At 40.8% G+C, this 20,211-nt stretch overlaps 1 protein-coding gene across 5 annotated transcripts in view; it reads right to left on the bottom strand.

The window, feature by feature from the left end:
- TNIK (TRAF2 and NCK interacting kinase) overlaps positions 1 to 20,211 on the bottom strand; it is a 349,252-nt gene that overhangs the window by 40,031 nt on the left and 289,010 nt on the right. For 3 of the 5 annotated variants that reach the window (XM_036017691.1, XM_028505308.2, XM_036017690.1), the window contains 5 exons: positions 18,916 to 19,022; positions 9,220 to 9,383; positions 7,925 to 8,022; positions 7,082 to 7,105; positions 1,350 to 1,534 (listed from right to left, as the gene is read on the bottom strand). In XM_036017691.1, coding sequence (XP_035873584.1) covers positions 1,350 to 1,534; positions 7,082 to 7,105; positions 7,925 to 8,022; positions 9,220 to 9,383; positions 18,916 to 19,022 — 578 coding nt within the window. The remainder of the gene's footprint in view (positions 1 to 1,349; positions 1,535 to 7,081; positions 7,106 to 7,924; positions 8,023 to 9,219; positions 9,384 to 18,915; positions 19,023 to 20,211) is intronic. The other 2 variants (XM_028505309.2, XM_028505310.2) reach the window with 1 other exon arrangement.

Here is a 20,211-nt window from a genome sequence, read left to right on the forward strand (position 1 = left end):
CACCTTCTCAAATTCATTATCACCCTCATGTTGATAGTTGTACACTCAGTGCTTGAACTGAATTCAAAACATCTGTTCGGAGAATTAACCAATGCTGAGTCAAGACAAAAACCAAGAGGGCCAGCATATTTTACAGAAATGTTCTCGATTAGTGACTTTGCTTCTTAAAACAATTTTATTTGCTGTTAAAAAAGCAATTTAATGAAATTTGTTTCATAATGTCATATTTTAGCATATTTATGGTTGTTGATAACTGGGTAATCAACAGTAAGATAACAAGAATGGATTTTCAGCTGCAGAAATTGGATTTGCCTCTCAGAATTGCGTGTATGTAACGATCGTTAATCAGTGGGTGACATTCCCTGCAGACTGGCTAGCCCTGTGTCTCTAATCCCTGCTGGAGAGGACAGTAATCTATGGCCTGAAATGGCATCTTCTCTGCGGGAAGTGAATGGGTGTGATGACTAATACCAGTAGCTGAGCCAGAGACATGGAGGTGCATGAGAAATGAAGTTGGAAAACTTAGCATCATTCTATCAAAGTTACAGCAAACCAGAGCAGCTCCTCTGTTTCTTTGGGGGAGGAAATGAGAAATGTCCATGAGCGGGATCGTATGAACATGTTAGTTAGAACTAGGGAAGCAAATAGAGAGAAGGAGGGATTCTTTCATAAAATCTAGTCCAATGGAAAATAGAAAAAGTGAGCTTCTCCTTCATTTAGAAAAGTAATGGGTATAAATACAATGGGAATTATGGATATTCCCATTGTAGGTATAAATATAGATATAAATATCCAAAAAGAAGCCTGAAAAGAGACTGACAGAATGTACATGGCAAAGTCACAGGCCACAAAAATAGGATCACATAAAAGAGACAACAAAGAAGATGAAATAAAGACTCGTGAGGGATAGATTTAAGTCAAACAGTCAGAAATCTCCTGCAGAATTATCTGACTCCTGATTTTTTTTCTGGGATGCCACCCCACACCGCAACACACATTCCTCCTTATTTAGTGGTGATAGTAGTGATTGTTAATTTTAACCCTGAAATGTCATTGCCCATCATTTTACTCCTTCAGTTCTAGGGGACAGGCATGTGTCAAACAGCCTGCCTGTCAACATGATTTGCCTCGGAAATGACAAGAACCAAGAAAGCATCACCAAAATGACAATCCAGCAACAGTGCCTAGATAAAGCACATGCAAACCTAGACACACCGTGTATTCTAAGCAACTGTGTCTGTGGAGAGGGGCAGTCATAGAACTATATATGCTCTAATAAAAACTTGAATCCTAAAAGTCAATTGACCCTGCCAGGGACTCATAAACAATCTGACAAGCTGTCCTCTTACATCAGTCTGGGTATGTCACTGACAGCCACCGTCCCATCATGGGTCTCGCTCTCTCCATCTTCCTCCTCTTCATCACTACTTTCCGACTCCTCGCTGGAGGAGGAGTAATCAGTCACTTTCTTCAGTGGGCGGTTTGTTTCTTCAATCCGGAGTTCTCGTAGTTCTTTGGCTAACGCCGTCAGATCCTACAAAAGAAAAGTTGTTCAGCATATGTGAATTGCAGATACAACCAAAGCGACATCTTTCAGCAAGTCAGTGCTCCAGCGAAAGCAACAAGAAAAAAGCTCTGTATAGAATTGTTACAAACATAGTGACTGCATGGAACTAAGGAAACAATGTTTGTAGCATGTAGAAACTAGAAAAGATGAAGTAAATTTAAACTTTGTTCAAAACCAATTGCTAGACTGAGACTGTTCAGTTCTGAATGCACATGTGTATATATGTGTATGGGCATTGTATGTGTACACATATATACAAACATTGGGTTCTCACTTTATTTTGGGAAGGTGAAGCTGGTCACCCTCAGGTTAGTGGGGAAATGCATGGGATTAGAAATTGTTCCCCCGTATTGTGGGACTCCTGCCCAAGCCACGGGCATGGCCTTTCCGCTGTTATGATTGCTACTATACCAAAATGTAGCACCAGTCACAGAACAGAGCAATTCCCAAGATTCCAGCTACAACAATGACTCATTTGGTGTGTCATCATTCCCTGGAGAGCAGGGGCATCACATCAAATAATGGCCCACCCAACCCAAGACCCAGCGCCACTGAAATTTATAGCCACAGAGCTGAGTTAATCAAGAGAAACAAAGAAATAAAAAAAAAGTTCTCTTCCAGAATGATAGGTGTTTCATTTACTTTGGGTTTAAATTTCAGTCACCCGGCAAACACCCTGGCGAGGACTACTGAAATGAATGTGCAAACACCAATAGGAAGAGATAATTTTTCAGTTTTCCGTGAGTATGATGAAACCTTTAGCCTGATGGATGTGATGATGTGGTATTTAATCACCAGGCATACTGCAGGCAGTGTGCTGAATATCCGACTACCTTTTATTTGACATGCTTTCCGAGCAATGCAGAGGGAAGCATTTTCTGCAAAAGCACGGCCGCTCTAATTTGCATGGGTTCAGCTGCCCATGGCACATAGCATGCAAATGAGGAAAAAGCAATCTGACATCAGTCTTACCATTTCTCCCTATATTAGTGACCCATGTGGGAATCAGAACATTCGGCGAGAGACAGGGGATTAGGGAGAAAGAAACTCATGAAAGATACTAAATCCCAGTTTTCTTATGGCCATATTCTCTCTTTATTTCAATCCAGAAATGGACTGGTCTAATTCACCTGATGCAGGATTATAGCAAGTGTAGGTGATCTACATGATGTTTGATAATCCATCCTAACTGGTTAGGAGAAAAGGTGATTAATGCATATGATTAAATTAAAATTTGATTTTAAGAAGACCACAGATTGTCATGTTTCTTTACTGTTAACCTGTATGTCAGGCATTCCTTTACTGGTTAAAGCTAGGAGAGGAAATACTTCAGGTGTTTTATTTGGTCTAGAATTTAGGAAGTTCAAGGTGTTAAATGAAGGAATCATTTCTTTCTAATTTCATAGAAACCAAAGGGAAAGCAATAATGACTTTTAAATTTGTTCTGAAGTCATTTGACATTCTAGGAAAAGAGATAATTCTGAAAATTCAAACTGCACATTTTTCACCCAAACATGCTCTTGGGGCTTTTACACATGTGTGCACAGGCAGGCACATGTACACATGGCCCCAGGCTTGGTGCACACCTTTGCTGCATTAATGAAAATGAAAGTAGAACTGATACATATTAAAAAGGCCCAAAGGTATTTAAATATAATGTATACCATTAAAGAAGAGAAAAATTACCAAATGGAATTTTATGCAAATTTATTTCTGGTTTCTTGTCAAAGGGCCAAAATTGGAAAAGCTAATATCTGAATTCCCGCTTTTTATTTTTTATTTCCTCTTTGCAATTGTTTATCTTTATCAAATTGAGAGCAAAGTGAAGGGTATGCTAAACTTGAGCACACTGGGAAAATACAGCCTCAATCTTTGTTAAGGTTATGAATGAAAAAGGATATTATAATCCCCAAAGCATTACAATAATAACAAATTGGATAAATTTAGTTTGATTTTCCTTCCATACGTTAGAATCATGTTAAGCCTCATCAAATTATATAACTAATACTTGAAATGTTACTGGTCATTAAAAATACATTTTATTATGACTTAAAGAGAGAATATGGTTTAAAGTAGTTTATTTCTAATGTTAATAGTTCTGAGTAAAATATAATAATATTAGCTATGATTTATTTAAATGAATAATACATTTTCCCCATGGCTTGGTTTTCCTATCTCTGACACCTCAAAAGAAGACAAAGGAGATTTAAAAAAAAATAATTAGAAATATTTAGTTGGTTCAAAGCCCACTGACTTAAAGAAACCCTAACTTGTGAAAATGATCTAAATTTTTCCAAACACTGTATTTAGGAACACCTTAAAGTTCGATTAAAAACACTATAATTTTGTTTTTAATTAATTTTTTTGTTTCTGCATTATTAAAAAGCTATCTTTACTGAAACATTAAAAATACTTGCAAATTCTTTTTAAGCTTAATTGGTAACAACTTGGAAGGTGAAACATAGATGAAAATCCCTAGGTAACAAAAATAAGTAACTCAACGGTAATAACCTCAGCCTAAAAAAAGTAATCTTCCATTGCCAATAGTCTACATAGTTTGCCGAAGTTTTGTTTCTTATCCTTCCACTCTGGAAAAACGTACAATAGCAGAGTTATAGGAAACAGGCATGATCTAACAGTGACACCACTGGGTTCAGATCCATTCTCATCCATTTTATTCTCTGACAATACCAATTTTCTCCATATAATGAGTTTCTGTGGTAATTTATTGCTTGACTGTCTCAAGCCTGAAGCTAAAAGGTTTTAAAACAGAGAAAAAGTGCTATTTAGCATAAAAATATCTGAGAGTGTATAACTATAAAAGAAATATGGCAAAGTGGTAAGATTTTTTGACTATTTAAGAGGCCCTTACTCAACAGTTTCTTTGATGTAACATTTTTTAGAATCAAGTTGATATCATTTTTCATTCAAAAAGACTTATTTAATCTGACAATTATGAATGCCTTGTCTAAAAGGATGCTCTTTTAAGAAATAATATAGTTTATTCAAATTTTAGTTCCATTTTTTAACTATTAAAATGATAAAGATTTAAAAGCTGGTCTTTTCTTTACATATTAAATTCCCCCCCCCCCCCCCTTTTTTTAAGAAATCTAAAGATACAGCCTTGGGGGAATCGCTTCACTTCAGTGTTGTCCCCTAGTTACTGCTTAGGTCTTCCAAACTGGGTGCGCTGTGGAGCTTTTCAGATCCCTACATACTAATGAGAAAATAGTGGTAAAGCCAGGGTCTGCTTGTGCCGTGACGCTCATGCCGTATATTTCACTGCGCTAAACTCTAAAGAACATTTATTTTCAAAGGTTGTGTGAAACAATCACAGACTGTACCGTACAATCTCATATTCCATTGGAAAGCAAGTGCCAAGTTAATGGACACTCCCCCGGATGGATTTTTATGAAAAATCAAACCATGAATCTAGCAATAAGTTTTTGAAAGAGTTTTAAGACTTTTCAATCCTGGATTATCTAAATGTCAATTCAGTTGCTGGAGAGAGAATCCTTATCAAAATCGAAACGGAGGTGGGAGGCAGGTTTAATTCGAGGTTTCTCAGCTGTGGCACTACTGACATTTGCGGCTGGATGGTCCCCTCCGGGTGTTCTCCTGTGCACTGTGGGATGTTGAGTAGCAGCTCTTGCTCTACCCACAAGATGACAATAGCACTTTTCCCACTTCTGTGTTGTGACAACCAAAACTGCCTCCAGACTTAGCCAAATGTTACCTAAGTGGAGGGAGGAAAGGAAGGAATTGTCCCTGATTGAGAACCACTGAGTTAGGCAGAACCAAGTAATTCTGAATTGTTAGCAATTCAGATAGTGATATTTGAGGAGTGGGTGGCGGGGGGGGGGGGGTGGAAATTTTTTTTTTTTAACCACACACGGCCTGAGAGACTTTGGTAAACAGCTCCCAGCCCTACCCAATTACTTATAATTACTTATATCCCTACTGTCCCCTCTCATCTCTGTCCAGTGTGCTAGGGTATACCAAAATGCAGCAATTTTTAAAATCTTAAAATTTCCTGGTTAACCAGATGATATCTCTGAGAAACCTTTCCCTCATGACAGCCACCTCCATGCCAATTTCTGGACTCATGAGATTTCCCTCGAGTTGTGCACATACACAACCATTTTATCGGGTTCTCTTTCTTCAAGTCTTTGAGAGGAAACTGATAAAAAAACTGTGATAATCCCTGCCCTTCTCACTGATATGAGGGAAAGGAGCGAGGCTGTGGCACAGAGCAATTACGTAAGTGCCCCTTTTCCACGCTCTAAGTGCCATCCACACAGTGTAGACATGTAGAGTCTCATTCTTTTATAGGCAAGTATCCCTTAACCGTGAAAATTACTTTCAAAACCACTCTCTGTTTTGAGGCAGTCAGAATGCTGAAAAAGTGAGGCTTTTGGGTGAAGATCAGAGGCATAGAAACATGCTTCCCCCACCTGCCAAAATAGCCTATGCCTCTGGCCCAAACCTTAACATGAGGACAACGTCTTGGCTTTGCATATCATTTCATACTTCAGAAATGCTCTCGCACGCATGACCTTGAGTGACCCTAAACAATCCCGTGAGCAAGGCCACACAGGGGTTTTTATCCCCATTTCACAGATGAGAAAACTGTGGCCCAGAGAGTTTGTAGACTGGTGCCAGCCTGTTAGTTATTGGGGGAGCCAGAATTTGAATGCAGCTTGTTGACCCCAGAGCCAGTGTTTGTTTTCATATTGTTTCACAAAAACAGTGCTCAGCAGAGCTGCAGCCTTAAAGACACAATGGTAGTCTTCAGATTCCATGCAGTTAGGACTCTTTGCAAGACCTGTCTCTTAAAAACAAAAGACAAACAACAACAACAAAAAAACACTATGCTGTATTCATGCAGGTCTGACAAACAGCATTAAGGCAGTCATCCTTCTTAGCAAGCTCCTTAAGATCGACAAAGCCATATATTTTTCTAATGGAAAAATGTCTCCATGAATAAGGACATAAAGTCGCTTAACTCGCCAGTATTCATTAACTAAAGTTGATGTTGTTGCTGATGCTGTAGTTAATGTCCCACAAAATTAATCTAACAATACCCAGTAACTCTTTGTTCACAAATCACGCACTATAAATCTGGAGTGCCCTAGAATGATGTCTCTTTTGTTAGTAGAACTACCACCCTCTAGCAAGTCTGGCAAGCACAGGTTAAAAAGCTCAGGTTTGCTACTGGAAGATACTAGAAGGAGAAACCCTGCCAATAACAAAGCACTAATGCTCATTTGTTGGCCAGACTGGCACATTAGAAAAGTGACTTTTTTATCTAGAGGAAAATCTCTGGAGCTTTATACTGATGTCTGAGGGTCTTAGAAGGACTTCTATTGAAGGGGGTCTCCTCCCAAAAGATCACTCCAAATGAGTGAACTTCAAATCTGCGATCCAGTTGGCCACTTTTCTGAATGTCAGCATCAGAAACCAGTTTTACATTTATATTTTGTAAAAGCATGACCGAAGAAAGGTAATACTAACCTCATCTATAGCTTTCTTATAGCTCTGATACAAGAAGAATCCAGTCCAGAAGAATCCACAGGAAAGAAAGAAGCCAGAAGAAAGGCAGCCAGTTAGATACAAAATGGGAATTGTTAGTACACAGCTAGTAAGTGCAAAAGGGCAAAGAGAACCTCAACCCAGAACAGTGCAAATTCCCTTCATGATTACTCTCAGTATACTCCTTTACTTTAAAATGTAGTAAACAGAGTTGACCAAAGAGGTATCACATTCATTTCACAGAACAGATTCTCAAAAAATTTAAGTGGACAGTAACTTTTCCCAAAGCAATTTCTAACTTTCAGATTTCAGCCTCTGTGCTCTTCCTTCCTTCTTTAAGGCCACCCGGGTTCTCTCGAGCCGCAGCGGTGCAGCTAGAACTCATGTACCAGGCCCCCTGCCAGACCATGCTTATCAGGCTTCGGTCCTGAACATGCAGTCCCAGAGGCATGAAAAGCAGCAGCAGAAAAATTGTAACATTAATTCATATGGAAAATCATATGGGGAAAGGGCAGAACTGACAAAAGAAACCTACAGAAAGTGCCCAAATCTCATTAACTGCTAATTTCAATATCTTTTTGCCAAAGCGACTGAGTAAAAATTATGGAATGATATGAGTTATTTGCTAATGATCACCAAGTCCCTAAAGGCAGATAAGAAATCCAAGATCAGTTCTTTCCTCATAGGGTATGACTTCGTTCTGGACGCTTTCTTCTTATTAATCTCAACAACTTTTATTTCATAGTCAAGGGTGTATCCCTGACTACTTTATCCTGTGGGTTCTCTGGTAATTGAAAAGTTTAAATTGGAGGGAAAAGCACTCACAGCTGGTCGACTAGGTCGGGTTATGTCCCTGGATTCCTCTGGCTTCGCCTTGGAAGGCTCATGGGGAAGCACAGGTGATCCTTCCGACTTGCTGTTGGCTAGAGGGAAAAGCAGAGGGCCAAGGAAGATAATGGCCGTCAGAAAGTGCTGGCTCCAGTTCAGGAGTTCTGTGGTGAGTCATTCTTCAGGATTACTCAGCTGACCCATTCGCTTAGGTACATCCTCATGCAAATCCATGAAAAAAACAGTAAATGTTTAGGCGAACTAAATCAAACACACACATTTAGGCTTATAACCTGGGAGTCACAAAATTAAGTAAACTTATATTTGAATCAAGGCAACAAAGTGTCCACAGCCGTGGGCTGTGCCGCTGACGCTAGAAGAATACATACGCAGCCAGCCACAGGCCGGCCCATATCCTGGGTCAGACACAAGGCACCGCATGTCGAACATCGACCTTTTCAAAATGGACATGCAGTGATTTTTATTTATTTAAAATCGTAAAAAGATTTAGAAGGTAAATTATGATTGTGTCTAGTGAAAAGGTTAAGAAAAGTGTGTTAATACTTATCAAATTACACCTTAAAAAGTCTTGGTCTTCCTTACTTGGAGGCAAAATTACCTTTCGAAAAAGGTTATTCAGAACGAGTAAGTTTATATTAGCTAGAAACAATGTGTTGTCATGTATAATTAGCTGGACACATTAATGTTTTTCACAAGCACCCTCATTAATAAAAACTGAATGATGATGCATGACTTGAATTAAATGGTTAGAGGCTACTTTTCACCTCTCTAATAATAACCAGAAGAGTTAAATATATTTTTAAGTCAAAACTTTATTTCTTCTCAAGTATATATGTATTCTACATTGGTTTTTATTGAATTTTGCTTTGAAAAATAACTGGTACTATGAACTATGTTTGGAATGCAACAAAGGGGCGAATGGGAAGAGGATACTTGGGGGCACAGCAATCTCTCACCGCGGAAGAGGAAATTCGGTGACTTGATAAGTGACTATATTTTCAAATAGGACCAAATTTCTGTGATCTCCCTGGAAAACATTGGCATCTCCGATAAGAAAGAATTTAGTCCACACCAGATGCCACATAAGTGGAAATGGTGGCCCACTCCTCCAAGGATGTTGAGGCTGAGAGCAGTTAAGCGTCTCTTCAGAATCACACAGTGGTGGCCACGCCAGGAGCACATGTCAAAGGAGTCAGGGAGTAGCCTGACTCCCTGCCCATAGCTCTCCTCGCCCAGCCACGTTGTCAGGGAGAGGTAAAGGGAAGCTTTACCTCGCACTCTGGTCCGTTCGCTGGACCCTGCTTGCGATCCAGGCTGAGAGCCACCTTGGGAGCTGGGCTGGGAGCTGGGGGTGCTGGAGCTGGAGGAGCTGCCACTGCTGGTCCTCTGCAAGGGGCTCTCCAAGACGGGCTCAGTTCTCCGGAGGTCAGGGTTGCTGCAAGAATGGCAGAGCACAATGACTACACTCTCAAGACCTTGCTCTTGGTAGACACACGCATAGTCCAGTCAGTCCCATCTCAGTGCAAACGGATAAACAGAATGCTTATTGACCTTGAACTAAATTGATTAATGGAAATGATAGTCATGCCACCCTCTGTGGAGCTCCTGGCCAGATCACTATCTGGAGGGCATCAACTCTTGACTCAACTCTTGGGTCATCACACTTCAAGTATTGGTACTGGATCTGAAATGGTGAATCTTCAAAGGAGGCTTTCCTTTAAACCATTTATCCTGTGCTCATTGTAAAAAACTTGAAAAATATTCAAAGATAAAAATAAGGAAGCAACACATGCAATCTCTAAACTAAGAGATATTCAACTATATTTTAATATTTGGTATATCATCTTCCAGTCTTTTTTCTTTTGTGTATATGGAAGCATACTGTATATTCAGTTTCACAGCTTGCTTCCTCCCCAACACTGCATTGTGAGTAGTTTCTTATGCTTTTAAAAACCATAAGAGATATCATTTCACATCCATCACAGTGGTTATCATCAATAAATCAATAAACAAGGGCTGGAGAGGATGTGGAGAGCAGGGAAAACTTTTGCGCTGTTAGTGGGAATGCAGACTGGTGCAGCCACTGTGGAAAGCAGTAAGGAGATACCTCAAAAAATTAAAAATGGATCTGCCTTTTGACCTAGAATTCCTTCTGAGAATATATCAGAAGGAACCCAAAACACTAATTCAAAAGGACATAAGCAACCCTTTGTTCATTACACCAAGACATGGAAGCAGCCCCAGTGTCCATCAATAGATGAGTGGATAAAACAACTATGGGACATTTACACAATGGAATACTACTCAGCATAAAAAAGAAGAAATTTTTTTACCCTTTGCGACAGTATGGATGGACATGGAGAACCTTATGCTAAATGATGTAAGCCAGTGAGAGAAAGACAAATACCATATGATTTCACTCATATGTGGAATCTAATGAACAGACTGAACTAACAAGAAAAACAGAGACAGACTCATAGATAGAGCGCAGGGTGACAGCTAAGGAGCGGGGAGGTTAGGGGGAGGGACTGAGCAAACAGGAAGAAGGGCTCATGGACATGGGCAACAGTGTGGTGATTGCTGGGGGAGGAGGGGTGTGTCAATTGTACACAGGTGTTACCCGTCTTCACTGCAGTGTATGTGATGGTCCATCTCACTGAATTCTCACCACATGCTTTATTATTAGCAATTTGGTAATTTTTAAGAAATTTTGTATCCTGTTGTTTTAATACATTTTAAAATGTTACCACTGAGATACACGGTAATGGGAAAAAATACAATAAAAAAATGGCTGCATAGTAGTCCAGTAAACAGATGACTTTGTTTAACCATTCCTCTATTATTAGGCACCAGCATGCTTTCAAGATATCACTGTGACACAGAACACTCGAACAGCTCTCTACAGCTATGTGCGTAAAAATATCTAATCATGTCTTTCTCCCCTGGAATTGCAACTCTTCCCGTGAAAGGGCATGAACTGGAGGTATGTGTGTGCACGTCTGTATGTCAATGTACACAGGTATTACCCGTCTTCACTGCAGTGTATGTGATGGTCCATCTCACTGAATTCTCACCACATGCTTTATTCTCAGCAGTTTGGTAATTTTTAAGAAATTTCGTATCCTGTTGTTTTAATGCAGTTTAAAATGTTACTACTGAGATACATTAATTTTTACTCACATTTATTTGCCATTTATAATTTCTCTTCAGTGAATTGACTAATCAATTCCTTTGCTTGTATAGCTAGTGGTGTATCTGCATTTTTCAATTTCTTGGAGGGAGCCTTTATATACTTTGGCTATTATCAAAGGGAGGTGTGTTTTCAAATAATGATTATTAAGTGCTAACTCAAGGGCAAATTAGCTTCTTGGTAGACTACTAGCCCTATTTTTTAATAAAATCTTTCAGTATTATTTGTCTTCATATCGTTCCTGCTTCCCAAATTGTAGTCTTTATTCACTCACTCTGTCGGTTTTCACCACGCACTGGGCCAGGCATTTGAGATACAATAGTGAACAAGACACAGCCATGGCCTCTGCCAGCTCAGCTGGACACACAGAGACACCTGCAAGCACGTGTTGCCTGGAGTGAGCACAGGGCAATATGGGAGCGCAGAGCACCTCCTGGGCCGCCTTCGGGGACTGTGGAAGCTTTACCAGAAGAGGGGACATCTAAGCGGTGGTGGTGGGAGGCAACTGCTGAGGTTTTTAGGACTTCATTATAAAAATAAGCAACATTCTCAAGGTTTCTACAAAGCTCTTCATTTGTACTTTATAACTCACGGACCTTTTCATTTTTGTCTTAACATAATGCTGGCCCAGATAATACAGTGACCCGTGACTCAAGGCTCAAATCTACTGTCATCCCACTGCTGAAAGGAATCATGTCACATCGACCCCTTCCATGTTCCCAACGTCCTCAGTCCCGCAAACACCACTTCCATCTCTGCTAACAGTGCGGGTTTTAATGCCATGAGGCATCATGCTAAAATGTAATGTTATGCTTCCATTTTCCTCTGTGTATTTCAAGAGTTTATTGAGTGCATACCGGCAACTCTGTCCTGTGCTGCATGTCAGATGTTTCACACGTAAATATGAAAATAATAGGGCACGCTTGCTGATTAGTCTACCCAAAACCTCTCTGACACACTTGCAGATTAGTCTGCCCCAAACCTTTCTGACACACTTGCAGATTAGTCTGCCCCAAACCTCTCTGACACACTTGCAGATTAGTCTGCCTACAACCTCTCTGACACACTTGCAGATTAATTTACCAAAAACCTCTGACACACTTGCAGATTAATCTACCAAAAACCTCTCTGACACACTTGCAGATTAATCTACCAAAAACCTCTGACACACTTGCAGATTAATCTACCAAAAACCTCTCTGACACACTTGCAGATTAATCTACCAAAAACCTCTCTGACACACTTGCAGATTAGTCTGCCCAAAACCTCTCTGACACACTTGCAGATTAATCTACCAAAAACCACTCTGACACACTTGCAGATTAATCTACCAAAAACCTCTCTGACACACTTGCAGATTAGGCTACCAAAACCCGGACATGAAATGGCATCCTCATAGCAGCAACTAAACCAAATAATATCTTTCTGAAAACATAAGAAACTTGCTTTGTGGTAACATATCTGCCAAAGAAATTTGATTGGTATTAAAAATTCTTAAATTTTGGGTTATTGGAAAACATGGCTGGAGGCCCTGGGAAACACTATATGTAAAAATAAATGTCTTCATAATTTATTAATTTTGATCACATAAATGTAAAATTGATAACAAATTCATCTGTTAAGTTATAGTAAAGAGGCTGCTGAGCTGACATAACAGCAAAATTGACTACAGATGTGATCCAGGGCAAACTTTACAAAAACTTACAAATTCTTAATGTTTTTATGGCTCCCCTTTATATAGTAACTATTTTTGTAAAAACTGTTAGAATCTAATTGACTAAATTAGGTTTAGATCCATACTGGAAAGGCCCTTGATTTGGAAAATATCTAAAATGCAAAAAGCATAATATTTCTGAAATATCCTACATTTCAATTTTTTCATTTTTCATAAAGACGCAATTTTATGTTCTTTAATTTCCAAATAATAAATTCTTCCCATTGTCTTCTTTTATTAAACAGCAGTGATCAGGAAGTATTTATGTATTGTTAATAAAGTACAAAATAGTTTTTTCTAAAAATTATATTGCTAACCAGCTGCACTGCAGATTAAAGGGGATGGGCTCACTGAGGCTTCTAGGTAGTTCCTCTCATTCTGTGCAATGGTGATACAGTATTCTTCGTATGAAAAAGCAATCTATTGAGAGAAGTGTGGCTGTAAGCTCTGAGATTTTCCCCTGGGGGCTGTGGTGTGGGAAGAAGACCCCACCATCAGCTCTCATGTAGCACTCCTTTGATCAATTACCCAAAACCTGTTTACTAAGCACCTACTTAATGAGTGAGGCTCACTGGACCACTATGAGGGATGGAGGGGAGCAAAGGTCACAGGGCAGATAGTCAAGTTGTAACACAATCCTAGAGGTGAGTACGTGCTGTGGAAATAATAGAACAAGGCAAAACTCTGTATGCTGTGTGTGAAAGTCTTTCAATATTGTTGGAGTTTGGGAACAGTGTATGCAGCTTAGAGCAGGCAAGGTGGTATCAGGAAGGAGACAGGACTTGACTGGGCCTTGGAGGGGTGAGCAGGAAGGCTGGGGGAGCAGCCTGAGCAAAGACCCAGGGGCTGGGGTTTTCCTTGGGCTTATTGGCGTAGAGGGGACACCAGCCTGATGAAATACCCCAGGACAGCAGGGCATCAGAAAACATGGGTGGCAGATGAAGCAGTGGCCTATGAAGCCGGGCAGAGAACATGGGTCCCCTGGGGTGGGCTTATAGATGACTGGTGAGGAGAGAGGCAGGCTGACCAGGTAGGATGGTGCTACCGTCATGTCTGATGATAAGGCCTGAGCCAGGGTTGTCCCAGCATAAAGAAGGGCATAGATATTAGCAGGACCAGCTGGGATGAGCATGTGTCTCTGAAAGGACTCAGAGCAGTTTTCTCCGTGAGGCCTAATTGGTCCCCATGGGCAATAAGTCCCGGACCTGGGCCTCATTAGCACAAGCCCTCCCCACTGGAGGCGGCCTGCTCCAGAGCTGATCTTAATAGTGTTGCTATTTTTTGCTGTTGAAGACTGAAAGAAGTATTTCCTTTCTGAGTAACCACACACAGAAATAGGGAAAAAAACTGCAAAACGCCTTTTCTATCTTATTTTTTTGTAAAGTATGAGTATTTTGGGAAAAAAAGCCATACTGTTTATAGTTTTCTCTTCCTTACTATGTAGTACTGGATGGTCTGGCCTTAGAGGTGATCAGTTTCAGAAGAATTCCATGAAATAACAGATTTCCCTTGTCCACTGAGGAACTGAGCCTACTCAGATCCAAGTGTGTAAAAACTTGAAAACATTCACACAGCTTGCTTGAAATGCTGACTTTTAGTTCAGACACTTGCCATCCCACAGACAGTGCTGCTTTGTCTATAAAATATGTGGGAAAATGAAAAATGTGGCAATTGTTCCATTTACTTGACTCATATAAAAAGTCAAAACATAAAATTAGGATTACAGAGTGGGCCAAGTCTGTAATTAACTGGCGGACTGCCAAAATTCACTTTGCTTTGTTCTTGGATGACGCAGCCAATGAGGATAAAGGAGTTGTAAGAAGGCAGGCGTGGGGTAGGACAGAGAATTATTTTTTGAAATTAAGCATTTAGTTAGTGGTTTCTGACTGGGAGTTTCAGGCTTAATTTAAATCTTTTCATATTCAGAATGTACTTGTTTAATCAAATTTGAATTTTCTGTAAGAGAACACATGAGTCAAGGTTAAATATTAAAATGCCTGGAACTTTTTAAAATAGCATTTAAAAAAATGAGCAAATCAAACCCTGATTTAGATTTAACTCATCACCTTGACAACATTAGGGCATTTGAGAGTCCATAGGGCCGCTGAGACTGCCCCTTGAACTTGCAGCCTGAGCAAGGCCCAGCTGCACGCACTCGAGAAGGAAGGGCAAGGGGTCATGGCAGTGGTATTTTCGCCCAGACTTTAGCCATCTAGGAAGGGAAGAGATAAAGTACTTGAGGATACTAGTTCCGGCGAGTGCAGGGAAATGTTGGGGGTATAAACAGGCCCCACGGGACAACAACCTTTAAAAGGCAGTGAATGAATATTGCAAGATGAGGATCAATAACCACAAGGTTCAGATGAGCTGTTAACAGAATCACAAGATTACATAGTGAGCAAGGTGGAGGCAAAATGGTCCCGTGTTGGCCACCAGACCAGGACCCCCTTTCTCTTGGGAAAACGAGGCAGCGGTGACAGCGGCATTCACTGCTGACAGGCTAGCCCGGTGCGCTGCTCAAGAGTGAGGACTCTGATGCAAAACTACCAGGTTTCAAACGCTGGCTCTATCACCAATTTTGTCACCTTGGGTAATTTACTTGTGTTCGTCTCTGTTTCTGCATCTATAAAATGGAGTTGACTTGAGTCCGCACTTCAAAGAGTGGCCATGTGGTTCAAATTAGCCAACATCTGCCACGCACACTGGCACAGAACAGGACTCTGCATGTATCGACGTTCCAGAGTGTTTCATGACTAAAGGCATAAATATTAAGTTGCCCCAAACCAAGCCGAAGGCAGGGATCCACAGGGGTGGCCCTGTGACATTTCCTTGACCAACTGATGCCAGCACAGCTGTGCCTCCTCCATGCTGTATCTACTTAAAAACCTGTTTCCCACAGGGCTCTGTTTAATTCAGTGTGGCCTGTGCAGATGGTTGGAAGGGTGACATCACAGGCAGGTTTTTCTCCTTTTCTAGGAGAAGAAGGCTACTGAAAACAGTAAAGTTTTCATTTTTCTTCATGTTACAGGCACATGCTTGAATATGCCTATTTTAACCCAAGAGTCTTCGATTTAGGACACTGAGTAGTTTACTGATTAAAACATTGTTTACAGAATTATCAAAAAATGTCACTCCTTCTGCAGTTGCTGTCTAAGGTCTTGCACCTCGCAGCTGGAGGTCATTTGTACTGGATTTAGGAAGCGAAAACTGAACTTAACTACTAGGCTCTGCCTCTTTTTCTTCACTGGTTTAACACAAAAGTGCTTTATTTCTCCATCATGTTACAGTATACACAGGTAGAACTGCTCTCCTTTTGGCTCTTCTCCAAGTGGTGATTTGGACAGTCGAGAAATAGAATCTGGCCCCTAGTAAGACCTGCAGCTTCAAAGAGCAGCAGGTATATTATATCCTCTGACCCATGGGCCCCAGAGTCGGGCAGCCTGGGTTGAGTCACTGGGTTGGTTTCAAGGTAACATATTGCCTTATGCATAGTGGGTTTTCAATACACATTGGGTGAGTTTAGCAAATGAAATAAAAATGATAACAAAGCATCCTGGACCTGTCCCTTATTATATGTGTAATCTTTCCTGGGATCCACTCTGAACATGTTCATTTTCTAGTTTCCCTTGAGAGTCATTTCAAGGAAAAGCCTGGGAGGACAAAAAGGAATATTGACCGAGTGCAGAAAGGGTAGCTTAGAAGCATAAAGGATGAATTATTTAAAAGCTGCCCTTTTTTATGGCTTTAGGGTTGGGCAGCTGTCTGACAAATAGTACAAAAAGCACTCTGAAGAGCTCATTCAGACCATCATAATGTAGAAGGGTCTCTGTATTACAGTAATGGCCCCAATGACCACACCTCCTGGGGTCCATGCCCTTTATATATCGACCTGGGGCTTGACCACATGACCTGTGCAGGCCAATAGGACATCAGCAGACATGATGCAAGCAGAGTCTCCAAAAACACTTGTGCGGCGGGGCCTTCCTTCTTGGACTGAGATGGACAAACAGTAAAGAGGCCCGGGATGGAAGACCATGTGCAGGTGCAGCTGACCCAGCAGCTCGGTGCAGCTGCACGAGTGAGCCCAAGTGAGACCAACAGAACTGCTTAGCCAACCCATGAAATCAGGAGAAATAATGAATTGTTATTATTTCAGGCCACTCAGTGTTAGGGTGCTTTGTTATGCAGCAAAGATGAATTAAAGCTATTTCTACCACAATAAACCAAAACCCCAAGCTTTTAAAAATGCAATCCAATCCAAAGTTGCAGCGTCTGATTCAGATCTTAAATGTTGATAGCTTGGAGACATGTGGTAGCTAGAAACAGGTGTGTTAGTAGGATTGTCCTGTGGCAGAGATGGGGATTCTCCATTCTCTCTGTCCTCCGTAATCCCTCTGACTTTCAGTGCAGGTAAGTCATTACTATCTCTTAGCTCACTCTGTTCCCACCTCCTCTGTAAGCAGAAAAATGGTAGCTATCTCACAAAGTCTGCCTTTGCGCAAAGTATAATATTTAAGTGGTTTTGAGGGAAGAGCGCACGTTTAGCAAGCCACTGACTAACAAACATCAACTATCTGAGGCCCTGACATCATTAAAATAACACTTCAAGGGGAACAAAGAGCTGCTTTTAATCTGACTACATAATAATAGTTCTCTGTCTTTTTGGTTGATAGAAAGAAAAGACGAAAAGTTGAGTTGAAATGATGCTTGATCTACAGCAACTAAGATTCTAAGCAATCGATTCAGGGAACTGAGCCTCAGGGCAGAGTTCAAAGGAGAAGCAGCAGCGGTAATTGGGGCTTCCAGCTGCTGAAGCGGGCAACTGTAAAGTTCAGGCTGGCCCTCCGGTCACAGGACAACTCAGTCTTCCTCAGCACTGCTAACGGCAACGCCAGCTCACCGTGAGTCGCTGGACAAGAATGGCCCATTCAGAGCTTCCTGTGACTGGCAACTCCACTGGGAGTGGGTTAGCTTCTTTGCCCTACAGGGATTCACATTCTCTTTATGGTTTCATCTTATTTATGGACTGACCCCTTCTTAAAGCTTTTCTTGTGAAGAGGAAAATTAGAGCTTTATGATCGAAAGCATTCCATGTTTTAAATATATGTACAAATAATCATCTAGTCTCTCTCACTAGCAAGGGACAGTCCTCTCTTATTATGAACACAATGAAGAAGAATAAAACAGGCTGTCCAAGCTCATCCTATTTATAGGCTCAGCAGGGGCCATTTGCTATTTCAGTGGGTTCTAAAAAGGGGTGTATTTGTCACGAAAAATCTGAGGGACGCTGAGGAACTAGAGCAGCCAACAGCATCTGTTACCACATGAAATCTGCTCAGATACTGTAAAGATGTTGTTTACTTCCCAGCTTCCCTTGAGACCTCTACACCAATCAGGAGGCGGATGCACCTTCTGGACTGCAGGATCATACATCATGATGGAAAAGTCTCGGAGAGCACGGACTACCAGTGGAAGCATACCTGTACTTCCGTGACCCTCCATAATGCCAAAGAGGGGGTTTCTTCATGAGAGCGAATCCTACTGTAATTGGCCACGTTTAGGGAAGCTCTGCAGCTGGTCACTACAGCATTTCTTTGACAATTACTTCCCTATGTCTCAGGGGTTCCCAGGACACACTTCTTGACCTGGTGTTAAAAATTACCTCAAACCAGGCCGTTTTATTCTCTTGACTCCATAAAATGGTCTCTGAAGTGATGGTTTGGGATACTACAAGCAGATTTGCCATTTTACTCTCTAATTTTTAAAACTGTTGGGGAAAGCACCCCTGACTGGCTTCTGGGTTGCCTCTTTCATTCATTTATTCATTGATGCACTCACTCACTCACTCATTCATTCATTCATAAGCCCCCACTGTACACTGATTTCCATGAAAGGCTACTGAAAAAACTAAAGGCCTATGCTCTGGCCTGGCAAGGTTTGCAGTCCAGGTGGCCAGTCAATATGCCTCTGAAGCAAAAAAAAAAAGAACATGGACATTTTCTAGGAAAGCAGTAATGACCATGGTGGGCTTGTTCCTTGGCCTTAACCATCTCACCCCTTTACCTTGCTCTGATGGGCTGCGATCCCAGCCTGGGTCCCAGCGCACTGCCGTTTCCAGGAGAGTTCTTTCTGGCTAACGCGGGGGATATAGAAGTTGTTCTTTGAGGCACCTGAAAGAAAAGCAGACATCAGAAATATTTTCTATAAAATAGCTTCCGTGAACTAACTACTGCCCGAAAAGCAGCCCACTTCTTCCAGAAGATTTGCCAGGAGTGCCAGCAATTCTCAGAAACAGGGAAGAAATATCTTTAATTTCTCAAGACTAATTTAACTCCCCAAATAAAATCAAACAAAAGCCATTGAGGCATATTCAACAACCATGAAGGAGCAGGGTCTGGAATTTTCAAAACAAATTTAAGAATAGACCAAGATCATTTATTTTCATTCAGTGAGTTCCTTCTTTTGTGTAAGAGTGGTGGATACCAGATACTTTTTAGGGTACCATAAACTCACCTGATCACTGGAAATTATATCAGATGACAGACTCAAATCGAGTTTCATTTTTTAGCTCACATCACAACCGACAGACAGATAAGGGAATTATGAGATCTGGTGAGAAACTAGGCTATCAGGCTAGAACCTGGGCGAGAGCCCACGTCAGTGAGCTCAGAGAACCCACGGCAATAGGTCTGCGTGTTTCCACTTCCTCATCAACTTGCAATGATTAATGCAAAACAAACTCCAAGACACTGTGCTGTGAAAGGTCAATCTGCAAACATAATACAAAACAGGCTTAATACCAAAATACGAGCAGGGGCCTCAGAAAGACCACCAATTGGACTGTGAGGTACTCTAGGAAAATGTATGTCTCATTAGTTAATCTGGCAAGGGCCTAAGGCAGAATTCAAGTATGCCTTCTCTTATGGAACATTGTTTAGTGAAATCAAATATGGTAAGTGTATTAAAGGAGTCCAACACGAGGGAAGAGTAGAAGGAAAATTTTCTTTATGAAAGTGACCAGGAAATGAGAACACAGATACTCCCGCCAGAGCTGAGTGGGCTAAACACTCATCAGGTGCTTCGGATTTTCTTCCTGTTTTTGGAGGCGGGGGTGGAGGGTCTCTTTGAAAGTGTTTTTGCATTTTGTGCTAGATATTTTTAAAACATGCTTTGTTTTAATATTATCAATATAGTAAACGATATTAACATTAATATGAATTTTGTTAGTTATTAGAATGTATTTTAAGATAAAGACTTAGAAAGATGTGAAGTAAAACGGTCAAATCAGTACTTGTACCTGCTCAAATTAAATATTACTACTACTCTTTTTCCATTATCATTTTATAAACGTAAGTAGTT

The sequence above is a fragment of the Phyllostomus discolor genome, chromosome 2, assembly GCF_004126475.2.
Source record: "Phyllostomus discolor isolate MPI-MPIP mPhyDis1 chromosome 2, mPhyDis1.pri.v3, whole genome shotgun sequence".
Taxonomy (NCBI): domain Eukaryota; kingdom Metazoa; phylum Chordata; class Mammalia; order Chiroptera; family Phyllostomidae; genus Phyllostomus; species Phyllostomus discolor.